Source organism: Lissotriton helveticus, chromosome 9 (assembly GCF_964261635.1).
Source record: "Lissotriton helveticus chromosome 9, aLisHel1.1, whole genome shotgun sequence".
Lineage (NCBI taxonomy): Eukaryota > Metazoa > Chordata > Amphibia > Caudata > Salamandridae > Lissotriton > Lissotriton helveticus.
Window position 1 is genome coordinate 734,479,928 of NC_136070.1, and position 26,939 is coordinate 734,506,866.

Consider the following 26,939-nt stretch of genomic DNA (forward strand, 5'->3'; position numbering starts at 1 on the left):
CAGTATTTCAAAAGCAGATGTGACTACAAAGAGCACATTTTGATAATACATTTTTCTTAGTAGACAATAGCAATCTTAAGAGGCATTGCATAGCTTCATACACCCTGTGACCCCAATTCCATCACAGTCTTTCTCTCTCTCTCTCTCTCTATCTCTCTCAGTCAGTCAATCTCTCTCTTTCAGTCAGTCAGTCTCTCTCTCTCAGTCAGTCTATCTCTCTCCGTCATTCAGTCTCTCTCAGTCAGTAAGTCTGTCAGTCAGTCAGTCTGTCAGTCTCTCTTTCTCTCTGTCAGTCTGTCAGTCATTACGGTCCCTCTCTCTTTGTCAGTCTCTCTATCTCTCTCTTTCTGTCAGTCTGTCAGTCAGTCAGTCAGTCTCTCTGAGTCAGTCAGCCTCTCTCTCTCTCTCTGTCAGTTTCTCAGCCAGTCAGTCTCTCCGTAAGTCAGTATTCAATCCCTGAGTCAGTCAGTCTCTACTCTCTCTCCACTCTATCTCTATCTCTCTCTCTCCATTCTCTCTCTCAACTCTGTCCACTCTATCTCCACTGTCTCTCTCTACACTGTCTCTCTCCACTCTCTCTCCACTGTCTCTCCACTGTCTCTCCCTCCACTGTCTCTCTCTCCACTGTCTCTCTCTCCAATGTCTCTCCACTCTCTCACTCTCTCCACTCTCTCTCCACTGTCTCTCTCTCTCCACTGTCCCTCTGTCCACTGTCTCTCCACTGTCTCTCACTCTCTCTACTCTCTCTCCACTCTCTCTCCACTCTCTCTCCCTTCTCTCTCTCTACTCTCTCGCCACTCTCTCTACTCTCTCTCCACTCTCTCTACTCTCTCTCTCTACTCTCTCTACTCTCTCTCCACTCTCTCTCCACTCTCTCTCTCTCTCCACTCTCTCTCTCCACTCTCTCTCTCCACTCTCTCTACTCTCTCTCTCCACTCTCTCTCTCTCTCTCCACTCTCTCCCCTCTCTCCACTCTCTCCACTCTCTCTACTCTCTCCACTCTCTCCCTCTCTCTCTCTCCACTCTCTCTCTCTCCACTCTCTCTCTCTCCACTCTCTCTCTCCACTCTCTCGCATCTCCACTGTCTCTCTCTCTACTGTCTCTCCACTCTCTCACTCTCTCCACTCGCTCTCCACTCTCTCTCCACTGTCTCTCTCTCCACTGTCTCTCTCGCCACTGTCTCTCTCTCCACTGTCTCTCCACTGTCTCTCACTCTCTCTCCTCTCTCTCCACTCTCTCTCTCACTCCACTCTCTCTGTCACTCCACTCTCTCTCTCACTCCACTCCCTCTCACAAAGTAGTGTGCGTTGCCATGGGTGTCCGCAGAAATGTTTCTAGGGGGGGGGGGCACATTTTTTACTTCATCACCATCCCCCTTGCACTCTTCTCCTCTCTGCCGTGCACCCTTCTCGCCCTCCCCCTTGCACCCTTCTCGCCCTCCCCCTTGCACCATACTCCATCTCCCCCTTGCACCCTTCTCCCCCTCTGCCTTGCACCCTTTTCTACCTTGCACCATTCTCCCCTCTGCCTTGCACCCTTCTCCCCTCTGCCTTGCAACCTTCTTCCCTCTGCCTTGCACCCTTTTCCCTCTGCCTTTCACCCTTCTCCCCTCTGCCCTGCACCCTTCTCCCCTCTGCTTTGCACCCTTCTCCCCTCTGCCTTGCACCCTTCTCCCCCTCCGCCTTGCACCCTTCTCCCCTCTGCCTTGCACCCTTCTCCCCCTCAGCCTTGCACCCTTCTCTACCTTGTACCCTTCTCCCCTCTGCCTTGCACCCTTCTCCCCTCTGCCTTGCACCCTTCTCCACTCCGCCTTGCACCCTTCTCTACTCCGCCTTGCACCCTTCTCCACTCCGCCTTGCACCCTTCTCTCTGCCTTGCACCCTTCTCCCCTCCCCCTTGCACTCTTCTCCCCTCTGCCTTGCACCCTTCTCCCATCTGCCTTGCACCCTTCTCCCCTACGCCTTGCACCCTTCTCCTCTCTACCTTGCCCCCTTCTCCCCTCTGCCTTGCAACCTTCTCTCATCCGCCTTGTACAAATCTCCTCTCCGCCTTGCACCCATCTACTCTCCGCCTTGCACCCTTCTCCTCTCTGCCTTGCACCCTCTCCTCTCTGCCTTGCACCCTTCTCCTCTCTACCTTGCACCCTTCTCACCTCTGCCTTGCACCCTTCTCCTCTCTGCCTTGTACCCTTCTCGGACCACCCTTGCCCCCTCCCCCTGCGGACGCCCACATGGTGCTTCTAACAAGAGTGCTTACCTGAGGGCACCATTTTGCTGCCTCATCCCTTCTCATATGAGCTTTGCCCTGGAGAATGCTCTCTCTGGGGAACCCCCACTCCCACCCTTGTCAGGGTCCTGAGCAGTGTTCTGTGCTGCCTCCTGCTCTCTCCCCCCGTCCTTGTCAGGGTCCCGAGCAGTGCTCTGTGCTGCCTCCTGCTCTCTCTCTTGGGCCCCCACCTCCCCCCTCCTTGTCAGGGTCCCGAGCAGTGCTCTGTGCTGCCTCCTGCTCTCTCTCTGGGGCCCCCACCTCCCCCCTCCTTGTCAGGGGCCCGAGCAGTGCTCTGTGCTGCCTCCTGCTCTCTCTCTGGGGTTCCCACCCCCTCCTTGTCAGGGTCCTGAGCAGTGCTCTGTGCTGCCTCCTGCTCTCTCGGGCACCCACCCCATCCACTTTCCAGCTCGTGGCTCTGACTGAAGAGAAACAATGTATGTTGATACTTTGTTTCTCTTCAGTCAGGGGGAGGGGGCAAGGGGCTCAGAGCAGGCTGCAGACAGCCTGCACCTGCTTTAGAGGGAGAGAGGCTGGCTTTAAAGCCTCTCTCACAGCTCTCACTGAAGAGCTGAGGCCAGGGGGGCCCCCTTCATTTACTGAAGAGCGTGTGCCCCCCGCACCGCAGGGGCTGCGGGGGCGTTTGTTGCGCCCCTGGTTACGCCCCTGGATTCACGGTGGATCTCTTGAGGTAAGGACGTGGCGTGTAGACAACTTGCGCTAGTCCTGCTCGTCACGTTGGAAGCCTAACAGATAAGGTAGACCTGTGCTGCAAATGTCGGGATGGCTGCATTCAGCTTCTTTTCCGCCAAATTTGTGTGAAACGGAATTCCGTTATTCAGGGTCTAAACGGAGTTAGAATGCATTTTCTCGGTTTCTGACCAGTGGAGCAATGCGTCAGAGTTATCGCTCAGACGCCATCTTGCCTTCCACCAGCCCAGCTCTATTCCAATGCACATTTTTGCCAAAGAATCCCTTGGTCTTGGTTTGCTGCCCCCTAAATATTATTGTTGAATTTTTTAATTTAGGATTTTTAATGGAACAGTTTTTGTTTTTTCTTTTCTGTTTGTGGCCAACATTTATTTATCTACAGTCTTGTGACATTTACACATAGATTTTTTGATCAAATTGGTTTAGATATTTATTTGTTAAATGTGCGTTATTGCATGTGTGACACATATATTTGTCTGAGGAATACCCTGTTGTTTGTGCCACAGTACCATTGGTGAGTCAGGGGTTCATACCAGAGTGTTTGGGACATGTGCGTACAGTTACTGTATACATCGAGACAGTGTTCAATTTCTCCTACAGCTTAACATCCTAATTGCCTACACGATCAGTTTGATTGAAGAAAAGGTCAATGAAACTGATTTTGTCCCCTTTAGCGTAGCACTTCTCAATGTTGTCTTTACTCACAAACTACAACTGAAATCCTGCTTTATCAGTCCTTATTCCGCACGTGTTTTCCCACTTGTGACCTATGCTGTTCAGAGTTGACCCATTACTTTTTTTCTCCGTCGTTTACTCGGGGAATGCAATGTGTATAACCTGCTCTGTTTGTGATATAATATTTACTTATGCCACTCCTGATTTCCAGTGCACTGACCACAAGTTTCATATGTGGCTTATAGGGACATGGGGGCATATTATCAAGGACAGGCGATACATTATCGCCGCTTTTCTCGGCAGGAAACTGCTCATAAAGCGGCGATAATGGCCTTGATAATATGCTCTATGAATTCCAATCGAAGCCCATGTTAGATGTGATAATATGCCCCCTGGTTCAGATAAAACATGAGGCTTTTAGCTGTGTTTGACCGTCTTATAAGTTTTAATTTCTCCATCATGGCACCATTTTCATCCTTCCTTCCAGATTATTATGTGAGTTTTAAATCATGCACCTTCTGGCCTAATATATCATTTGAAATTAGAGGAACATTCAGAAAAAAGTACAATTACTTGCACTTATTTTCCACTGTAAATCATGCGTGGAAAGGACAACATCTTTGATATAGTTTGTAGTGAGTTTGATACACATATTAAGTGCTCATCTTCTGCTCATTATAATGCTAATGCCCATTTTATGTCCTTTTATTTCTCTTCAGATTTGGTCGTCGGGCAATACTGCTGTGGTCCTGCTTGCAGATTGCTGCCATGGGCACTGGAGCTGCTCTCTCACCCAACTTCTTGGCTTATTGCATATTCCGCTTCTTGACTGGCATGGGGATTTCAGGCTTCATTCTGAACGACCTCAGCCTGGGTGAGTGTCCTTTTAATTGCAGAGTGAAAGATTTCACAGAAAAATAATAATGATTAACAGATATGTCTATTAAGCACCATGGCTTAAGTTAATCTTACAATGGAGAATGAACAACTAGAAGCAGATAGAGCTATGGGCCTCTGTACAAAGCCTTTTGTGATCGCAAACCTGGAAATTTGCAAAAACTATAGCTTTTTACTTTTAAAAATGAAACAGCAAAACGTTTTTTCCACACAGTCCCTTTAAGGAAAAAAAAAAGCTACATATTTTAAAAAATGTCTTTAATATGAACGCAAAGACAAGGGGGTGATGGACGAGGGGCTGAAACTTTTCAGACACTCACCCCCAGTCACAGATCTGGGTTGAATCTATCATCATTCTTTAGCTCATTTCACCATCCCAGTTTAGACCTAGCTATATGCAAATCAGTCTTGAACCTGTGCCTCATGAAAACAGTCCAGCCCGAACTGCCAAACCAGGTCTTCCCTGGGCAGGAAACAAGCATCCTGGGACCGGTTTCGGGGTAACACCCCTCATCAGTCAGGCTAGCTTGAATCCAGTGGTAAAGTGTATACTTGAATTTATTGTACAGTTAATTAAAACTCACAATATAAAAAGACAAAACATTAAACATTGAAGTTAAAATTGTGTACAGCCTTATCTTTGTACAATTACATTTAAAAGTGATTCGCGCTTAAGATAAAAATCGTATTGGTCATAATTTCTTTGTCTGTGCAGTCCATTTCGAGGATAATAAAGTGCTAGTGCTTCAGAGTGCTGGTCTTGGTTTTATCTCACCTGATTCTAGGTGAGCTGCCTCTGTGAGTAACAAAAGTGTCTTAGCTGCGTGATATACTTCCTGCACCTTTTGATAAGTTTTTGCGTCTGCTAGCCACTATGTCAAAGTACTTTGTTAATTGGCAGTTTAGTTGAGTTTCCTCTGGATTAAAACACAGCTTCACAGCTCGCTTGCAGCTTCCTATGCCCTTTTCATTGCATAATACTCATAGTAAGGCAGCCTTATGTCCACCAGGTTTGGGCAAATACAGATTATGGGGCCTATTATGATTGCGGAATTTCCGCATCCTCCGGGCCAGCGAAGCCACCGCCGGCCCGGAGGATGCGGAAAAACCGCAGCGGACCCACCAAAGGCCCACCGCCACATTAGGATGGCTGGTGGGTCCTGGTTTCCGTCCGCCGCTTTTCCGCCGCGGTTGGCTTACAACCGCGGCGGAAAAGCTCTAATATGGTGGCGGTGTCTCTCAGACACCGTCCGCCATATTAGGATTGCTGCCAAGATATGCTTTTCCGCGGCGGGTTTACCTCCGTTGAAAAGCATACGGATCTTCACTGCAGGGGCCCGTTGCGGGCCCCCTAGGTGAAGGGGGGTGGGGGGTGCACATGGGGGGTACCTATGGTACCCCCCTGTATTTGTATGCAGAAAGCGTCAGGCACCGCGCGGTGCCTGCCACTTTCTACATACAAATGCAAGCGTGCATTTTTAACATTGCTGTGGGTGCAGCTTGAAGCTGCACCCGCCGCAATGTTAAAAATAGAGGATGTGACCGCCAGGGTGGCGGTCACATCCTAATAGCACAGGAGGGAACGCCGCAGCCCATGCGGACGTTCCCTCATCCTCGGTGATCGCGGACGGACTCAAGTCCGTCCGCGATCATAATCGGCCCCTATGTGTGTTAAGTCCTCTTTACCTATCCCACAGAGGCGGCAGGACTGTTCTCCATCTCTCATTTTCTAGGGTGCCATGTGAGGAAGGATTGGTAGAACACTGAAGTGCAAATTTAAGAGGTTTGCATTTTGTCTTCCGTGTAAGTCCCATGTTCAGATATGTTTGTGGTTTAAGCGTTTTATAATCGTTCAATATTGTCCAACCATTAGCCCTCTTGGCCAGAATTTCCTTATCTTCTTTTATTGATAACATTTTAGTTACTTTTGTTACTATCTTTTTAAAGCTCTTATTATCTGGTCAGACGTTTGTTAGTTCAAGATACTCCAGTGATTCTGATAGGTACTTCTTAGTAGGTGATTTTTCTCGGCTTGACAGCTCTGCCCAAAGGTGGGCATTTAGAGATCCTTGTTCTGCGCCTCTGATTTTCTGCCAACTGTTTATGTAAGCACCTCTTCTCTCCACTGTTTGTCTCTGAAGGCCGAATTCAAGGCATATTTGGGCGGGCGACACGTAGTTAGGCAGCTGGAAAATTGCTCTGTATGTTCTAGTGATTATTTCATCTAGAGCTAACGAATCCAGTGGTAAAGTGAGTAAGGGACCCAAATCTGGGCATACCCTGCCAACTTAGGGCGAACAAAACAAGCACAAGGAGATGACGCGCAAAATCTAATCTTTCACGCCGTGAGGGGAACAGCTGTCTACACGCTCCTTACCGATCTTCTCCATTGCCATAACAGGAACGGCACGTTGACTTGCCTCAATGCCACTCTGTCATCGGTCTCAGCCGTGAGGGGAACGGCCAGGAGACAATTACATCTCCCATCAGGCATTGCTTGGCGCCTGCGGAGGGCATCATTACAGGGCGCCAGAAGCCCATGAACCCAGCGCAGCCCTCCTGCAGTGCTGGATGCGCAAAATCTAATCTTTCATGGCGTGAGGGGAACGGCTGTCTACACCCTCCTTACCTGGTCTTCTCCATTGCCGTGAGGGGAACAGCACGTTGACTTGCCTCCACGCCACTCTGTCATCGGTCTCAGCTGTGAGGGGAACGGCCAGGAGACAACTACATCTCCCATTGGGCATTGCTTGCGCCTGCGGAAGGCATCAGTACAGGGCGCAAGAAGCCCATAAACCCAGTGCGACCCTCCCGCAGAGCATGACGTGTGCGGGCGTGCTCGGGCACAGCCCGGGCCAAGAGTGGGCCCATCCGTGCCCGTCAGAGCCTGAAATAGGCTGGACTGGGCCACCCCTCCAACGTTCATCCATGGGTAAGTGCAAACATTTGGGCAATCAGGAACAGGAGGGTTTAAAAGCTAAAATCCCCAGAAAGACCCCATCTAGAACATCATACTTGACCTCGGCTGTGGGAGCCCTGAATAAAGAGATAGCTAATGCAGAAAAGGAGCTGGGTCTGCGCACAAGTCAAACTTCCGGAGAAGGGACTGTGGCAATTGATCATCCGTCACATATTCCCGTACCCCTAGAACCGGTGATACTGATTACTACCCTAAAAACAAGGAGTGAAGCCCAGAATCATGAGACTGTAGTGATAGAGGCTGCTACTCCTGAAGCACCGACTCTGTATAAGGAAAGAACTACAAGGGGTAAAAAAGGGGAGTCTGCGGAGGGAAAAGGTACCAGTAGAAAAGTCAGCAAGCGGCATAAAGGGGCAAAAAGAAAATACCCCAAGTAGTCATCTAAGGTGGATGAAAATATGAATTTGACATTACGGAATTTGATAGAGGCTTTTTTTTGTGCGCGGTTTGAATCCATTTTAACTGGTATTGCCAACGATGTTATTGATACTCTTAATGCTTGTGTTGCGGACCTTAAGAAAAAATGTGAAAGGCTGGACTCTTTTTTTTGGGACATAAAGTATACCCCGCAAGCTATTTCAAATGCAGGATTGTTATCTATTCCACCTAATGCACTTGTAGAGAGTAGGTTTAATTCCCAAGGGAAAGATTTAGGTTTCCAACCATCTCAACCTTCAGGGGGAGGGTTAAAATCTAACTCCTTTGGTAGAACGGTCGCAAATCTACGTTCTGGTGTAGTAGGGGGGAAACCCTTTGAAGGTGACTCGAGTTTAGCCAAAACGCAATTTAATGGCCCGCCCCTGACAAGTAAGGAGAGCTGTGCCCCGCAGGTGAAAAATATAACCCATAATGGGGATAGAATTAATCTCCCTCCCGAAGCCACCCCTTTGGTTGCGGTTCTTGTTAGGGTTCCCCCGCTTAGTGTCCCCGGCAGCGAATCAACGGCGGCCTTGTTACGTAAGACAAAACATTGTTGTGACCATTATTGTATTGGCCAACCTGATATTTCTGCCCACATTTTAATGGCTAGACGGGTGGCCTGGATGGGTAATGGCCCCAAACAGGTACCTGGCGAATGCATCATAGTAAATTTTAACAAACAGGATGCAGTCGACAGGCTGTTTTGGGATGCCTCCAGGGTACATGGGGACGACATCAGGGCGCTGCCATTTGGTTTTTTCTATCCCCCAGTAAGTTCCACAAACATGGGATATGGAGGATAGCTTCTGGCTGGATGGGTTTAGATCCTATTTCCAACCTGCCCGACCTGCCATATCAGGTAGAGTTATAGGTGGTTTAGTGCTTCTCCTTTCCCTTAAATTAAAGGGTTCTTTAAAAAGGTTGGGGGTAGATTATTCAAATTGCCTGATAGTAGAAGTAACTTCCTCTAGTCATCCCACTTATACATTTCTAGAACTCTGGGGAATCTGATTTTAGGAACCAACATTTGTGTTTTTTGTATTACTTTTTAGAAGATTACAGGTCAAAGCAATCCACTTCTTATTATATATTACTCAAGGGCGATTTTAATATACATTTGTGTGGTTGAATTGTTTTATTGATGATTATTTAGGGCACAGTCACTCGGTGATTCCACATTTTGAGCACTCACCTCGGGGGAGGCTCTAGAGGCACTTTTATCTGAAGAGGATCTTTTTGAACCTGGTTTTTTCATTCAATCGATCGGTGTTTCACGTTTAAATTCAAGACTAGAGATACTATCATCGATTACATATTTTTTTCTCCCCTGCTGCTAGATAAAGTAGTATTTTATAATGCTAGGCTGTCCCCTTATAGTGATCACAACCCTGTTATAGTAGTTTTGGACAATGGCTGTGGCATTTTGGGCTCAGGGGGGAAAACCGGGGACTTAATTGTATGGTAACACGCAATCAGGGGAGGAGACTTAAGTGGTCTAAAGTGATGCCCGATTCCTTCTTTAAGGATCTTTGTCTGAAGGCTGAAGGTAATCTTGCAATATGCGCTGATTCTGCAAACCCCAAGGATGTGGTACTTATAGCTTTTGATGGTATATGTAGACAGATTGCAGCAGATCTGACCATCAATACCAAATGCAGAGGCACTTGTGGAGAAAGGTGGTTTGATGATAAGTGCTCACGACCCCACCGTTCCCTAGTTTCAGCGTTGAAAAGGTCACCTGTGATAGGGCACAGATAGCGAGCTTACGGAAGCAGTACAAGACAGCAGTTCATATGCGGAAATCAGAGATTAAGTCTGAGGCCTGGAATGCTCTTTTATCTGTAGCGATATTAAAGGACAGTTCTAGATTCTGGACCATTGTTAATACTCCTTTTTTTCCTGCCTAGAGAATGATACCCAGGATTGTAATATTACAGAGGCTCAGTGGTTGTCCCATTTTGCAATGTATGGCTTCATTGTGACATTGCCTTCTACCTCCAGTTTATTACCTCAGCAGGAATTAGCCCCATTTGTTTTTAACGACGAGGATATTGGGAGAGCAATAAGGGAGATCTCTACTAATTAAGCGCCTGGACCTGATGGTGTCCCCGCAGATCTATACAAATGCGACCCTAAATTCTGGTCAAAAATATTAGCAAATGTTTTTAATGCATCTGGATTGCAAGGGTTCCCGGCATCTTGGAGCCATTCAATTATCATTCCAGTTTTTTAAAAAGGCTAGAGCGGGGATCCGCGGTGCCATAGGCCTATATCACTGATTGATTCTGTGGTACAAATATTAGGGAAGGTGGTTTTAGCTAAAGTTACAGACTGTGGCTACTGACAATAAGATTGTATCCAACTTACAGTACGGTTTTAGGCAAGGTAGAAGTACCACGGACAAGTGTCTTAATCTATATTTACTAATAAGTAAATATACTATGGCCAAAGAAGGTTCCCTGCAGATGGCTTTTATGGATCTATCCTCAGCGTTCGATCTGGTTAACAGGTCTAAGCTGTGGAGTATGGGGATTCAGCCATGTTTAGTTTATTTTTTGGCTGACCTCCATCGGGACCTTTTGGCATCAGTTAGGATTTCCCAGGAAGGCAAATGTACCAGGTCTTTTAAATAAGAACGGGGCGTCTGTCAAGGGTGTATATTGGTGCCTTTGCTTTTTACACTTTATATTAACGCCCTGGACAAAACCCTAGCGGAGGCGAGCCCGGACATCCCGCATGTAGGAGATTGCCAGATACCTGTTCTCCTATACGCGGATGATGCTGTCCTTTTAGCTCGTACTGCGGTCGGTCTCCAGAAATTACTGGATGCCTTTGGAGCCTACATGCAGTCTCTGAACCTGATTGTGAACACTGGGAAGTCTCATATTATGACAACTGTCAAAAGAAATAGAATAGCGAAATCGTTTTACTGTAATGGGGTGGAAGTGACCAGGACGACCTCTTTCACATACCTAGGGGTTCTATTTGATGATAGAGGCTCATGGGTCCCCCAAGATAATTATGAAAAAAAATGCAGTCACTAGATTTATGACAGCCTTATTAGGGTTTGCCCAGCGTTTGGGGGCTAGGCCTGTAGAGGCCATTCTTAAGATATATAGATCAAATTGCCTGGCTATTGCGGCTTACGGCTCTTCAATATGGGGATTTAAAGAGCAGCCGGGGGTGCAGATAGCTGAAAATAGATTTTTACGCAGCCTTCTGTCTGTACCTCAATCAACATCTACCTTTGCCATACATCAGGAAGTGGGGCAGGGTTATCTTTCAGATATCTTGATTTCAGCCCCGCTATTGTGTTGGCTTAAAACCTGGCTTAATCCAGAATTGACCTTGAACCATCAGATCCTTCGGGATTGTGTCAAACTGGATAAAGCTAGTAAGATCAAGTGGCTTGCGTACGTCAAGCGTATGCTTTTTAAAATTGTTCACCCTAAGTTGACAGGGTATGCCCAGACGTGGGTCCCTGGCTCACTTTGCCACTGGATTTAAGCTAGCCTGGCTGATGACGGCTGATTAGCCAGAAAACGGTCCAAGGATGCTTGTTTCCGGTCCAGGGAAGACATGGCTTGGCAGTTTGGGCTGGACTGTTCCTATGACCACAACCCTGTTATAAGACTGTAGTTTTCACTTAATGAAGTAAATTTGCAAAATTACCCCTCTTTGTGCAATGTAAATGTCTAGAGAGAGCTGTAATGTTCCTGAAGTGCCTATGTATGACCCAGGGTGGGTAGGAGGTTTCATCTTGCTTCCTCACTGTTACCTGGACACTGGAGAGACACCAAAAGACAAGACATGCAACCTCCGCCATCCTACTTTAAAACACATATTATGTGATCTGTATGCACATATTAGCCCATAGTTCGCCCCATCATTTTCACAGCTTAATTGTTACTTCATTTTAACCCATCAATCTTCAGCAAGTGTCTACGGCACTCATCTCTCAGCTGGTCCTTGGCCATGCTCTTACCTCTCTCTCATCAACCTGTTTGCTGCTGAAGGTAGAAGGGATGGGAAGGTGGGCAAACAACAGAACGTGAACTGATTGTGACATAAATTGACAACTATGGGTACTTGTGGTTTCCTATTTGAATACATTGAATTTAATGTAGTAATGTTAGGAATTTCTTCTTTGGTTTGTGGGCTTTGAGGTTCATAATATGAAATGTTGGGGTCAACAGCATGCTCCAAGGGCTTGGGGGATTTAATGATGCTGCTGATGGAATAGGTGAGGACTACATGTAAGTCATTGCTCTGCAATATTTATCAGAAATATTATTTCTGCATAATTACTAAGCAGTTATCTGTAAATAATTTAAAGATATGGAAACAAATACAGAAATAAATACAAGCAAAAAAGCATTGTTTGGTGAAAGGTCATGAAGAAATGTAGCAGGACAGCACTCTTTTGCAGAAGAGCTTTGCCTCTTTAAAATAGGTCTGCGGATTTTAACACATACATATGCACACTCCCCTTTTTGCTATAGCAAGAGTCCTCTTGAGATACCCTTGTAGCCTTCTCAAAATCTGGGTGAGATTTGTTCTTGTGTGATGTGCTCCTTATCTAATCAAAATGGTTTGGGTATTGACTTTAAAAGAGGCTGTGGATATGTGCAGTGAAACTTCAGTGGATTTCCATTACCAAGTAGTAAAATTATAGTTAAAGTGATGTGATGTTACCGTACAAGAATGGAAGCTGAACAATTATTTCTTTAAGGAGGCCTGCAACCATCAGCCATTCTCTAACAAGGACATCATGCATCACATGATTAAACAAAATCCTCAAGCAGTATATATTAGCCAAAACTCAGAACCCTTATGCCTTCATACGCACAAAATGGTAACCCTGCCAAATAGTTGGCAAAAGGTAGCCAAGTCAACAGTAATTTAATGCACCTTAGTAAAACATACCATATACCCACTTAGATAAATCTACCATAGGTGGATCACTCCTCGTGCTTACAGTATTACAATTAAACATATTATCTACTGATTTATTACAAACACTAATAAATATCAGAAACAATGTGATAATGGCGTCCCCAGATCCCTTTAAATTTTCAAAGATCTGAGATTTCCAACATCCCGTCTGATGTTAATTTAAATGCCAACCACATTTAAACAATCATACTTTACCAGTATGCCTTTAAATACTGCATTGCCACCACAAAGGCAACCTAAATATATTGCTAAGTGAACACTCAGTAACCTGCTGCCATAGAAAATTGCTTTTAAAAAGGAAATTAAATAAGGTATTGTGTGTAGGTGATCTAGACACAGCTGAAATGTTTAATTAATCAATATGTAAGAGCTAGTGGATCTGTCATAAAAAAAATACGGATTTTACAGTGTTCAGGAGTCAGCTGGCCATTTAAGTAGGTGTTCTCTTCCCCATCCAATTATGTCCTTATTTCAATCAGGAAATAATCATGAATAATTTGAAGACCTATTGCCTAAAAGATAAACACTTAAGTTGACAACATAGTGAAAATATTGCTTGATTGTTTTTTTCTTTCAGCTCAAGAATGGATCCCATCCAGGTTCCGGCCCATGGTGGTCACAGCCCAAGCCTACTTGGTCACATTAGGCCAGCCTCTCTTAGCCGGGATTGCCTTTGGGCTCCGTCGATGGCGTTGGATCCAACTGGTTGCCGCATTGCCATTTTTAATATGCTTCCTCTACACCTGGTATGAAGATAGTTGTGTCTGTCATATGAATGATTGGGTGTAACTTGCTTAAGCACTGAACTACTCTCATACCAATATACACGGCAAAGGTGATAATATTGATGCTTGCTAGGGTAGAGGAACTGCTCCCTCAGCACTTTAGTAGAGTACCCTTGAAAAGAAACTACTGGTGGATTGCAAAAGCAATGGCGATTTTCCCTTTGGAACTGGGACTTTTTATGAGTCTGCACAATTCTGTCATATTAGTGGCATATCCCTATATGGAAAATTAGCAGATATATTGTAAAGCAGCAGTAATTGACTGCAGCAATCTAGGTCGATAGGTGATGTCCTGTTTTCCATAATAAGTAACTCATACCTTTTCACATCACTGCCGCACTCTTCCTTTCCCAATTCTGTAATTTTCCCATTGATCCCTTTGCCCATTTGATAAGCACAAGATATCTAAATCGTTTTGCAAGAAACACCACCGTTTTGCAATCCTGGCTTCTACTGTCTAGCTTGCGTTATTTGCAAATCAACATGACATCCTTGCTCGTCTCCCTTGTCACAATCATAAACCAACTGAGTGTATCTCCCCTCACCAACAGACTTTTTGCTTCCCAAGTAAAGAAATTATTAAACGAGATGTCACATAACATAAACACTGTTCACTGGTGTTATGTCACAGGCTATACCCCAGCATGACCAGAAAATAAATACCCATCACAACAGAATTACTTCCTGATTACCAGTTCTGTATGTGCAACAGAGCTTGGCTGCTGAGGTACCAGGTAAGTTAGAGTCTGCTTCAATGATGTCATTTTGTTTATTATTTATACATTTGGGCTACAGCTGCTGTACTAAGCCAGTTCTGAATGCCTGATTACCATGCCCCCTCAAGCCTGGTCATTCAGCTGGGAAACACATCAACTTTTGGTTTCACCTGCACAGTGCTTGAGAAATCTATTATATTCAATATAAATCTTAAAATGGGCTTCCATCCCTCCCTTGTTTTTCATTTGTTTCTGTGCTTGCCACTTGCTTTTCCTTGGTTTCTATTGGCTATAGCATACTATTTCCTTTTGTTCCTCTGTGTGTTTCTCTTATCATTCCCCCATGGTCCGATTACTGTTTTCTTCTACTTTGTGGGACTGTAAAAAAAGAAAGATTCTGTACAGCGCTTGCACTGTGCTTGTTTACATACTCTCCCCCTGGCTGCACCATAGCAAGCGTATTTGTTTTCAATTTTTGTTTCTCCTCCTTCCTTTACCTAATCTTCCCATGCTTTTCAAGCATGCTTGTCGGCTGTGTTAAGGGTCACGTGACCATCGGTGGTGGGGACCCTTCTGCAGCAGGAGCTCCTCCCCCATCAGGAGACAGTGTTTTTTTTTTTTGTCATTTTAGCGCAAAGTCAACACAAAGGTGTTGGAGCACTTTGATTTCATCTGCTCTCAAAGATAGCCACCTTGTATGACCATGGTGGCGGAGTCAAAGACAGCTGAACCTATGATACTATTTATCTCGTATGATTCTGGATGCCTACGGAATATTTCACAATTCAAGATAGTCAAGAGATGTATTAGTATTGGGAGCCCGCTCTGGGGTAAATTACTTTCGCAGACTTTCTCCAAAATGTTAAAGCTTTGGTGCAGCAGCTGCAGAGCATTTCTTTCAGTCGCCGATTGCTCTTGCACTGCACTGGATGGTATGGCACCCTGCATATTCAATCTGCTTCTGGTGGGTTGAAGTACACAGCTTTCACTGTACAGGAGTGAGTTTGTGCTATATACCAATGTGGCATGATTTGGAAAGGCGCTTGTAAGGTGACGAGGAATGTATGTACATGAGTGGACATGCTTTGGTGTAGCCATGGTACGGTGGCTGCGATGTGTTGTTTCAAACATAAATATACCCATCATCATGACTGAAAATGCCTCTCTTGTGAGAGCTTTGCGTGTACTTCTTTGTAAATATCAGGTTTTTTTTTTCTTTGCCAAGTACACCACAATGCTGGCAATTTTGAAAACAGTGAAGACCTGCAATTTGCCCTTTACCACTGTGAGTCTGAGCACAGTTACAGTGCTACCACACAGAGCGACACATAGCACACTCAAACCAAAACATCCAGGTAATACCATAGTTAACATTGATATGAGAGGTGTGATTAACTGGTGAGTGGACAGGTCCTGGGGTGTCTCCTCAGGGCACAGATGGCCCATTTTGTAGTTCCCTGACTTTTGTTTTTAAATGTGCTGAAATAGTTGAACAATCTAGAAAAATTGAGGGAGTGGCTAGTGGTGCTGTCGGTGACAGTGTCAATCCTTTCTCTAGTTCCATGGGCTTGATGTCTTCTTCAACCTTTGGTACAACATTTGCTGAAGTGGTAGAATCCAGTTTCTCAGAACTATGAACTCATTGTTCCAATTACTACCGAGATCCACTAAGCCCTTCATTGATGGGGTATACAGACAATCTCAATAGAGGAGTGCTCCTTTCTCTTACTCTGCTAATCATTTTACCTTGTTTTCCAGTTTGGGGCTAGAGAGTTAAAATAGGAGAAGAGATTGAGATCCTCTAAATGAAAGGAGCTGGCAGCAATACTTCAAAATCTTTCACATTTTTCTCCTCAGCCTCAAGGTCAAGTTGTATCTGTAAGAATGGACAATTCGCTTGCACGTTGTTATAGCAACTGCTTTAGGGAAACCCTTGAAATGTCTATTTGGAAGCTTTTGCTCTGGGGATCTGCTTAAGGGAAAAGCAGAAAATTCCCCATCAGCTGACAGTTTATTTACAGAGACAGAAAATGGGCTTCCAACCTCTGCGCAGGACCTTTTTCTCCTTCAGAAACTATGAGAATATGTCCTCAGCAATGCCAAATATAGTCTTTCATTTCAGCCAACCTTGGATCAGCTTGTTCACTTCGGAGAGCAATTCCCGCCTTTTGAGATTTTGTTTTCTGGTACCATCTCAGATTGTAATGGGATGGTCTGTCAATACCTTGACCCCAAGACTTACTCTGTGGCTTCCATCACTTTTCATTGATCTCCAGGGCCCTTCAGAAACTTCAAGACCAAGAGGCCAGAATATTGATAATAGTTCTTTGTTGACACAGGTGGTAACAGTTCTAATTAGCATGCCATATTTGAAAATTCCCTCTAATTCAAATTATGTTTGTCTCTCTCTCAGTCTACTCTCCGATGTATTTGTTTCCGAGTCTGGCTTGTAAAAGATCAGTGTTAGAGGTCAGGGGATGCTCATCAGGGGTTGCCATGTGCATCCAACACTCCAGAGGTCCAGACAGATTAAGGTTTACTCAAGGCACTGATAGAATTTTGAAACAATGGCCTCAAAGTAAAAGGGAAAAGGTGTCCTGTAGTACTACTTTGATTTTGTATTTTGTAGATATGGATTTCTGTAAGGCTTGGCAGACTCAACTTTGAGAAGTCAGTGGACTGTGATTAATGACTTTCGGGGTGAGCAGGCAGATGTTAGCTACCAGACTCTTCAAATACTTTTTTTCCAAAATGTCCTTCCTGATTACTTACTGGAATTTGGCCTTAGTCCTTCAGGCCTTACAGAATCCAACATCTGAAACTTTTTTTTCACATGGTAGAGCTCAAATTCCTTCCTGCAAAGTCACCTTCATGTGCACTGTCTCTGGGTCATTTTCTTTCAGTCACAGTCAGTCAGAGGTTGAAGAACAATGTTTGCATTTCTTTCCAGATGGTGGGTTTGCGTCCATCCAGTGGTGTAACATTAGCCCCAGCAGCCCCATTCTGGGCCCCGGCCTGAGAGCTCTTGACAGGGTCCTGGATCCCCTTCATATATTTTGCAGGGGGTCCTCAAGTGTCATTACGCCACTGCATCCATCCCCTCTTTTTCTTACAAGATACAGTAGGTATTCCATTTCTCCCAGGATTTAGTATCTCCTACCTTTTATTCTGAATCGTTTTCCGAGATTGAACAAAGTTTACATTGTCTAGGTGTATGTAGAGTTTTGTCTATTTACACTGAAAGAACTGCCACATTAGTCTGACCTTCGAGGTCCCCGGATAGTGTAAATGGCCTTCCTCTTTTAAGTGCAATCCAGGGATGCTAAACAAGGGGCATATCCACTTTATGGGCAGTATTCAACGGTGCATCATTAAGGAATGTATGCCAAGCTGGAACATGTGCTACTACTCACACCTTTATGTCCCATTATCACTTACAGGATGGGGGCATTACTGATTTAATTTATGACACATATCTTGAGTTTTGATTCTTCCATTTTTTCATACCTCTTTTGCTGTAATAATCTCTTTGTGTTTTTTGTTTTTTTTATATTTTATTAACCATAAGTATAATACGTTACAAAAAAGAAATACAAGAGAGAACACCAATAACTAATAGCAAAATATAAAACACTAAAATAGAGCATACATTACACAAATAGGAGACTGTGACAAAGAAGATTTTTTTTAAAATAAGTAAATAAATAAAGTATCGTCAAGCGGGGAAATATTACAATTACAGCATATGTAACGGAATGAAACTACAACAGTACCAATACCACATTTTTTGAAAAGATCAAGAAAAATTGATGACAAAAAGCCCAAATGAGCTGCAAATTATTATTACTCCCATTGAAGGCTAGACCACACCCTTTTACATTTTATCCAAGAGCGTGGACCTCTAGCTTTAGCTAATGCTAATTCCATTTCATAGATTTGTCTAAGTAAACCCCAAAATTCATTGATGCTTGGACGCATATTTTGAATCTGTACTCTAGCTATACATAAAGGAGCACATGCTATTCTGACTGAGACTATTAGTCTCATATGGCTGCCCACGTCTGGTATTACTGTAATACTATTTCCTTTCCTGCAATCAGAACATGCAGCCTTGAAAGTGCATAGGTTACATCTGACCAGAATATATTCAGCCTTGGACAAGTTATGAACATATGGTGTAAGTCTGCAGCAGACTCTTGACATTTTGGGCAAGATGATTTAGCTGATGGTTGAGTCGTGGCCCACTTAGAAATGACCTCAGGAGTATAATATAGCATAAATATGATCCTGTATTGTTAAAGTTTGAAATTAACTGATGTTACCGCTGAGTCTATAGTTTCCAAAGAATCCTGTATTTCACCTATTTCAAATATGCGGCTTAACTTTTCCGCTACCTGAATGCCATCATCGCTGACAACTGTCAATAGTTTCTGATAAACCGTGCCTATAGTTCTTCATCCTGAAATCTGAAAGAGTGCAGATAGTACTTCGGAAGGATTTGACAACTCTGATATATTTTGCACAAGTATAAAATAGTCCCTTACTTGCAAGTACTTAAAAAATGTAGTCTGTGACAACCCATACTCTTCTTTCAAGGCTGAGAAAGATTGAAAAATGTCAAAGGAAATCCTCTTGGGAACCGTTGGGCTATTTGATCAAACAAACAAAATTCAAACCATATAGTTATACTCACACTCAAGCATTCACAATGTGAACCAAGGAAACAAATCAGTGCAAAATCAAATATAAAACGTTGCTTACAATTTATTACAAATGTTGTATATATAGCAACTCTTCAGCATTAAAAACACACAATATATTATAACACTAAAATTAAAAAAAATATTTGTAAAAATGTGGGACAAAAAACAGCATGGAAAAAATAATTCCAAGTCAGGAAACAACACGGTAGTTCGACAAATAAACAAAGAATGTATAAGCACAGCGCTTTTTTCGCAAACCACAGTTTTTTGCTAAATAGTAGAAAAGCAAATTTGTGCCTAGGTCTGATGTCCGTGATAGTTCCCAAACAACTAGAGCATTGACGCGTTTCGGTGGTTCCAACGAAAATAGCTCCTCACCTTCTTCAGGAAAGAAAACTTCTTCCCACTTCGTATATAAAATTTCTCAAAAATTCAATTATTCAAATATTTTCAAATAAATGTAGATTTTGACGGAGTAATCATATCGTCACTCTTGACTTAAAATCTCAGGAAGGACCCAGAATGTAGAGCCAACGATGTATTCTTCCTTAATTAAAAATCGCCAAAATGCGCTCCTCGTGCCATGTGATAAAACTATGTCGATGTTAAAACAGGCAAAACGAGACGCGAGTGTCAATTGCCAAATACAAGGGAACAATTTCTCCTCTTACACTCTGCGTTTTGTGCGTAAATCTCTCTCTCGAATGAATATATCGTGGAGGATTAGCTGGGAGTCCGACACGGGATGGAATACCTCCGTTAGCTTCTCTCAGATGAACTTCCAAGCTAATCCTCCACGATACTTTCATTCCAGAGAGAGATTTACGCACACACCGCAGAGTGTAAGTGGCAGTCTGTGTGCATGCTGGACCTGTGTATCCAAATCCCAATCTGTTAGGTCTGGAAACGCTTGCTGGAAGAGGCTAACAGTATAGGTCCGGGGGTCAGAGCCTTTCCTTCCTTCCCTTCCTTCTGGGATGCCAAAGATCCTTAGGTTCTGACGTCGTTTGCGATTCTCGAGGTCCTCAATGTTAGTCTGCATAAGCATCATTTGAGAATCCAGTGTTTTAGCTAGATTCACAGTGTACATATTGGCCTTTTCTACTGCTGCTACTCATTCATGTAAGCCAATAACCTCAGAGGAAAGTTGAATGACCTTACAGTTTACGTCAGACAGTGATTGCTTAAACTCTCTGCTGTCAGTCTTAGCCTGCAAGTAATATTCTTGAATATTCTTGAGCCTCTGCTCTCTGAGTAGCCAGCGCCTGCAAGATTGTAGACAGTGATGGTTCCTACCCGTCAACTGGGTTCAGGCCTTTTGCAAAGATTCCTAGTTCTAATGTAGGTAGTAATGGAAATGCTGAACTGCAGGCTGGAATCGGAGATGTTGTGAGAGCAACAGGCCCACTTGTTACTGCTGGTACTGGAAGCCCAACTGATGGAAGAGCAGGGGGATTGTGAGTACCCCTAATGGTGACCTGTCCTGACCGCCAGAACCGACGTGGTGAGCGGATCCAGAAATGGATACAGGTGATACTTCAACCCCAACTCCAGCTCTCGCCCCCGCTACTGTTGCAACCACTTCCATAATGCCAGGGTTAGATAGCCTTGAGATGATGGCCTTAACCTCATACTTGGAAGCCACTCATTTGCGCAGAGGGCTCACCCCTGAACCAACCTTTGCATTTATTATTTTATTTATTTATTTTTGTGTTTTATAGAGCGTGAACTTGACCCGTGAGGGTATCGGAGCGCTTTACAAGGTACGGTGGTGAATAAAACAAAGTTTAAAGTGCAGAAAAATACGTAATCAACAGATAGGATGGCTAGGGGTGTGGTGCTAAGAACAAAAAGAGAGAGGGGGATACAGAAAAAGGTTCAAATCACTGTTAGAGTCAGTAAAAACAAAGGTCCCACGTAATCTCAGCGGAGGGAATGGTGATCTGGGTGAGAGGCAATAGTCTTAAATTCATCTGTCCCAAAGTGGTGAATGAGGGCAGGCCTTAGATGAGGAATTTACCCATGAGAAAGGTTTTGGCCTTTTTTTTAAACATGCTAGAGAAGGGATTCTTCTGTTACCGGGTGGGAAAGAGTTCCATATTCTTGGTGCTGCTTCGGTGAAGGCCCTATTGTAGGTTCTTTTTTTCTGAAAGAAGGCAGGTTGGAGTAAGAAGTTGCTAGGGGATCAGGAGTTCCCGCTTCCTCCAGATACCACTAGTTTCTGTGCTAGATAATCAGGGGAGTTTGTGTAAAGAGCCTTATGTGTAATTCATGCCAGTTTCAACTGGATTCTGGCCTCTAAAGGGAGCCAGTTCAGCGCTTTCATGTGCGGGGAGATGTGGTCAAATTTCCTGGTACCTGTGAGTAGTCTTGCAGTCGCATTGAGACAGGCTTTTAGGGGTGCTAAGGAGATCTTGTTTAATCCTGTAAGGGTGGAACAACCATATTCCAGTCTAGAGATGACTAGTGCTTGTACTGCCATTTTTAAGTCCGGAGCGTCTATGAAAGGTTTCAGCTTCCAAAGATAGCTCAGTTGGAATCTGGCAGCTTTAGCCATCGGGTTAATGTGATCTTGCATGTTCAGGTTACAGTCGAGGATTGTGCCCAGGGATTTGGCAGAGTCCACAACAGTCGGCGGGCAGTTCAGAGCTGTGATGGCCTTGACCACATCTTTATTTCTGGATTGTCTTTTGGAGGGGAGATTAGAAGAAATTCAGTTTTCTTTGCGTTAAGTTTGAGTTGGTTATTGCCAAACCATTGGACAGTCAGTTTCAAGGTCTCATTCAGGGAGAGGATCTCCTCGAGCAAAGAGATATTGATGTAAATTTGGGTATCGTCCACATACATATGGTAGGAGATGTTGGCGGTACGCAGAACTTCGGTGAGTGGCTCTCAGTAGAGATTAAAGAGGGTGGGGACAGGGTTGAACCTTGGGGGACTCCAACCGTGACCGCGAAGTGTACAGATAGATTGCCGTTGATCAGGAATCTATGGGAGCGGTTGTGGAGGAAGGACCTGAACCATTCTAGGACCACGCCATCCAGACCCATTCTGAGTTTGAGATGTTCAAGTAGTTTTTCATGGTTGACCGTGTCGATGGCGGAGGATAGACCAAGGAGGATTAGAAGGCAGGTTTTGCCTTGGTCTAGGGCTTGAAGGGCATCGTCCACGATGTGGAGCATAGTAGTTTCAGTGCTGTGCCCTGGTCTGAATCCTGATTGGAAGTCGTCAAGTAGGTGGAAGTTGTTGATGTGCTGACTTAGTTGCTGTTGTACACACTTCTCCAATACTTTGGCTAACAGCGGGATTTTGGAGATAGATCTGAAATTGTCAGGCGAGGCTGGATCCAGTGATGTTTTTTTCAGAATAGGGAGGTGTTAGACCTGGCATCTTTGGCGTGGTTTCCCCTATCTTTTTGCCTCAACCTCCTGTATTTTTGATGCTGTGCTGGATTTAGTTTTTGCTGGTTTAGATGCTTTGGACACTCTGCCACTGCTGATCAGTGCCAGAGTGTAAGTGCTCCCTGTGTAAATTGTTATTCTGATTGAATATACATGTTTGGCATATTTGTATCACCATGAAGTCCCTAGTAAAATGCACTGGGTGTGCCAGGGCTGGTGATGACAAATGCTACTAGTGGGCCTGCAGCACTGATTGTGCCACCCACAGGAGTAGCCCTAAAATGATGTCTCAGGCCTGACACTGCAGTGCCTGTGTGCAGTTTAGAACTGCCATGTCCTCCTGGTCAGTGTCCCCACTGGCCAGGCCTAACCCTTCCCTTTTTATGCACATAAGTCACCCCTATGGAAGGCCCAAGGTACCCCCCTGGGCAGGGTGCAGTGTATCTAAAAGGTAGAGCATGTACTAGTGCAGGTGACATGCTCTGGTAGTGAATGGCAGCCATTTCCCCTTTTCACTACTGTAAGGCTATCTTGCTCCATAGGTTAACATGGGGGATGCTGGCTACAGTGGTTAACAGCATTTCTTCCCATAGGAACAAGATAGGACATAAGTATCTAGTATCATTGAACTCAGAATTTAATAACACATCTTTTAGGAAAGGTTGTTTTTAAATCCTGTGTTTGAGAACAGTACTTTTAGAAAGTTGCTGTTCTCTTGTCTGACCCTTCTGTGTACCTGGGCCTGTTTGTGTATTGACTGTCTGGTTTGAGAGTGACAGGGGCTGGGGGATTCCCCAGGAGGCTGGATGAGTCAGCACTAGGCTGAATGACTGCAATTGCAACTGGAGTGGTGGGAGGAGTTAGTACCTGGGCCTGAATAGGGCTGTGCCTGCCTTCCACAATGCTGGCTCCACCTCCTGATGGGTGGCTGAGGACCCTGCCCCTCACTCTGAAAGGAAAGATGCAGCCAGCAAAACAAAGTACTCAGGAACCACCCAGAACTGGTTTAAACCGGGCTCAGGGCCCACATGCACCAAGAGAACAAAGACTTTAGGGGTATAAGTACAGGACCCCTGACAACAGAAAATTAGATCATCCTGGAATCAAGAAGGAACCTCTGCCAAGGAGAAAGCTGACTCTGAAGAAGGAAGACTGTCCTGCTGTTGCTCTGCTGGACTGACCTGCTGTTGCTTTGCTGCCAAGGAGAGGGGAAGGACTTTGCTAGTGTTCTGTGTCCCCTGTCTTGAAGGAATCTCCAAGGGCCTGAGAATAGCTGGCTCCCTGTTTTTGAAGTCCCAGGAACAAAAGGACTTCACCCCCAGCTTCCCTGAACTCGGCTGAGAGAGTTCTGTCCTTCCTAGAGTGCTTGATCCAGTTGTGGGGCCTCTGGAAGTGGTACCTGTGCTGGGAAGCTTGAAACTAAGCTTGAGAGACTTTTGAAACTGAAAAGTGTCGCACCGCTCGCTTGCGGAGCGCATCCCCGACAGTGCGAGAAGTTTCCCGCCACTACGCGCTTGACGCCGCTGCCAGAGATGTCGCATCCTTCGTTTGCGGGACGCACCAGACCGGTGCGGGAGAATCGAACATCGCTGCGAGTATCGTCGCAGAGCCTGTCATCGCTGGGTGAGATCGCCGCACCGCTTGCTTGCGGACCGCATCACGTCGCTGCGAGCATCGTCGCAGAATCATCGCATCAAGGAGCTGCGAGAGAGAGGATCACCGCTGGACCGCACATCGTCGCCCGGAGATCGTCGCAGCCCCTATGAGATCATCGCATCGTGCCTTTGCGAGAACAGGCTTCCCACGGAACCTACGCACCGGAATCCATACAAGTGGCCTTCCTCCTCATACAGACCGGATTCGTCGCAACACGCCCGCTGCTGCAGTGGGGTTGTCGCATCGCCTCCCCAGGGTCTCAGGAGCAACGCATCGCTTGTTTTCCACAGCACCAGCTTCTGCTTTTGGAACTTTGTTGCAACTAAAAGGTACTGTGAGTAAACGTGACGCAACTGTGAACTTTTCACGCATCAGTAGAGAATTCTATCTCAACATAGAGAATTCTATCGCAAACTAAAGAATTTTAACGCAACCCTAAGAACTCTTTTTGAAACCATATTCTTGAATTGTGTATGCTGGATCTTTGTCGTTTTGGTCTTGTGTAGTTTAGATTAAACACCTTTATTTTTCTAAACTGTTGTGGAGTCAGTTTGTGGTGTTTTCACTGTGTTACTGCGAGTGTTGGTACAAATACTTTACGCATTGCCTCTGGTTAGCCTAGACTGCTCGTGCCAAGCTACCTAGAGGGTGAGCAGGGGTTATCTCAGAGGGTTATCTCCTTGCCCTGACTAGAAGCAAGGGTCCCTATTTGGACAGTGGTACATACCTCTGCCAACTAGAGACCCCCAGATCTAACATTGGTGGTCAGGCGGTGGGATTTGAACTTGTATTTTTACTTGACCCACAGTAATTGGTGTACATCACTAGTGAGTGCAGACTACTACGCCACCACATACTACTGGTTTTTGATTTTTGATTCTATTTTTGAGTAACTCTTCAAAGCATCATGTCTGCGAAAGGAAAGGCACTCAGTGAGGGGGCAGAAGCAGAATTGGAGTTTGTCATTGGAGATTTGTATTCATACAAAGTTGAGCAACTTAGGAAATTCTGCCTTGAGTTTGAGTGCCCCATAAAGAGCGCCTACAGAAAAGAGGAGCTGCAGAAAATCTTGAAGGCCCATTGGGAGGCACAAGAGGTAGATGATGATGTGGATGTAGAAAACAGTTTTCAAGTCACAGATTTTCCAGTGGGCAAAGTAGATGCAGGAGCTGGCAGCAACCATTCCAGCAGGGGCCTCTCCCTAGAAGAGTTACAAGAAAATCAGAGAGTAAGAGAGTATGAGTTGGAAGTCATGAAAATGAAAATGAAGCAATTGGAAGTAGAAAAAGCGGCGGAGGAGAGCAAAAATGCCCGTGCCTTAGAGGAGAAGAAATTGCTTTTGGCTCATGAGTTGAGCATGAGAGAACTGGATCTTAAAGCCAAGGAGGTGGATGCCAGTTCTAATGGTGGCAGCGCGCAGCCAGTGCATGGGGGTAAAGTATATATTCCAAAAGACCTGGTACAGAATTACCATAGGAGTGAGGATATTTATGCCTGGTTCACTTCGTATGAAATTGCGTTGAAGATGAATGGTGTGCCTGAGCAGCATTGGGGGCGGGCCTGTGGAAACATTTTGAGGCTTCTGGGAGGAGTGCCCTAGAGCCCTTAGAATTAGCAGGTGCCATGACCTACCCCAATATGAAGGAGGCCTTATGTCTCAGGTATGGCCTTACTCCAGAGCAGTACAGACTGCAGTTTAGGAACTCCAAGAAGAGAGAGTCTGAGACTTGCATGGAGTGTGTGAATTCGTACTCGCGTGCACTGGAAGGTTGGATGAAGGGCAGTAAAGTAACTGATTTTAAGGGGTTGTTGCATTTAATCAGTTGGGAGCACTTGAGTAGTCTTTGTGTTCCAGAGCTGCACCAGCATCTTTTAGACAGCAAGCTGACAGTCCCCATTGAGCTTGCTAAGGAGGCGGACCGCTGGACCAGTACCAGGGTCCACAGAGGAATTGTGGGTACCACAGCCAAAGGTGGGCTGGGTCCCCAGCAGAAGAGTGGGGGGGACAAGGGTAACCAAAAGGAGTTCTCACAAGGGCCCCAAAATAGTTCCCAGGGAAAGGAATCCCAACCCCCCAAACCTAAACAGCCATGGCCCTCTAAGGGCAGGCGGGACAATAGAGATAGAAGGGATAACCAAGGCCCCCCTACCTGCTATCACTGCAATGAGGTGGGCCACATTGCTCCAAAATGTCCCAAGAAGAAGCAAGCACCGACTGGTGCTCCCGCCCCAACGTTAGCTAGTGTAGCTTTGGGGGTGGGGGGGGATTTGCTTTCTAGTGACAGGGGGGAGCTAGCAGTTATGACCCTTGTCTCTCTAGGAGACAAAGAGGTGGTCCAGGAAACCTTACTGCCCTCTAACACTAAGAAATATGGGCAGAAGGTGACCATCAATGGGAGGGAGATTGAGGCTCTGAGAGACACAGGAGCCAGCGTGACATCCGTGAGGTGTCAGTGGGTGTCTGAAGAGCAAATCATCCCTGGTGTACTCCACCCTGTAGTGGAAGCTGACAGCTCAGTGCGCCTCAGAAAGCTGGCGCGTGTTCCCTTTGAATGGGGGGGAGTCTCTGGTCTTTTGGAGGTAGTTGTCAGTGATGCCTTGCCTGTAGACTGTCTGTTAGGTAACGACCTGGAGAGTTCTCCATGGAAGGATGTAGAGCACAGAACTCACTTGGAGATGTTGGGTTTGCCTGCGTGGATCTGTGTGTCCACACGTGCTATGACAGACAGTAGGGGGGAGTCAGCAGAACTGGAGCCTGAAACAGTGGCCCAGAG

General features: G+C 45.3%; 1 protein-coding gene across 2 annotated transcripts in view; it reads left to right on the forward strand.

Moving 5' to 3' along the window:
• Positions 1 to 26,939, forward strand: part of LOC144781834 (solute carrier family 22 member 6-B-like) — a 639,843-nt gene that overhangs the window by 257,378 nt on the left and 355,526 nt on the right. For both annotated transcript variants that reach the window (XM_078660864.1, XM_078660863.1), the window contains exons 3-4: positions 4,371 to 4,525; positions 13,482 to 13,650. In XM_078660864.1, the coding sequence (XP_078516990.1) occupies positions 4,371 to 4,525; positions 13,482 to 13,650 (324 nt within the window). The remainder of the gene's footprint in view (positions 1 to 4,370; positions 4,526 to 13,481; positions 13,651 to 26,939) is intronic.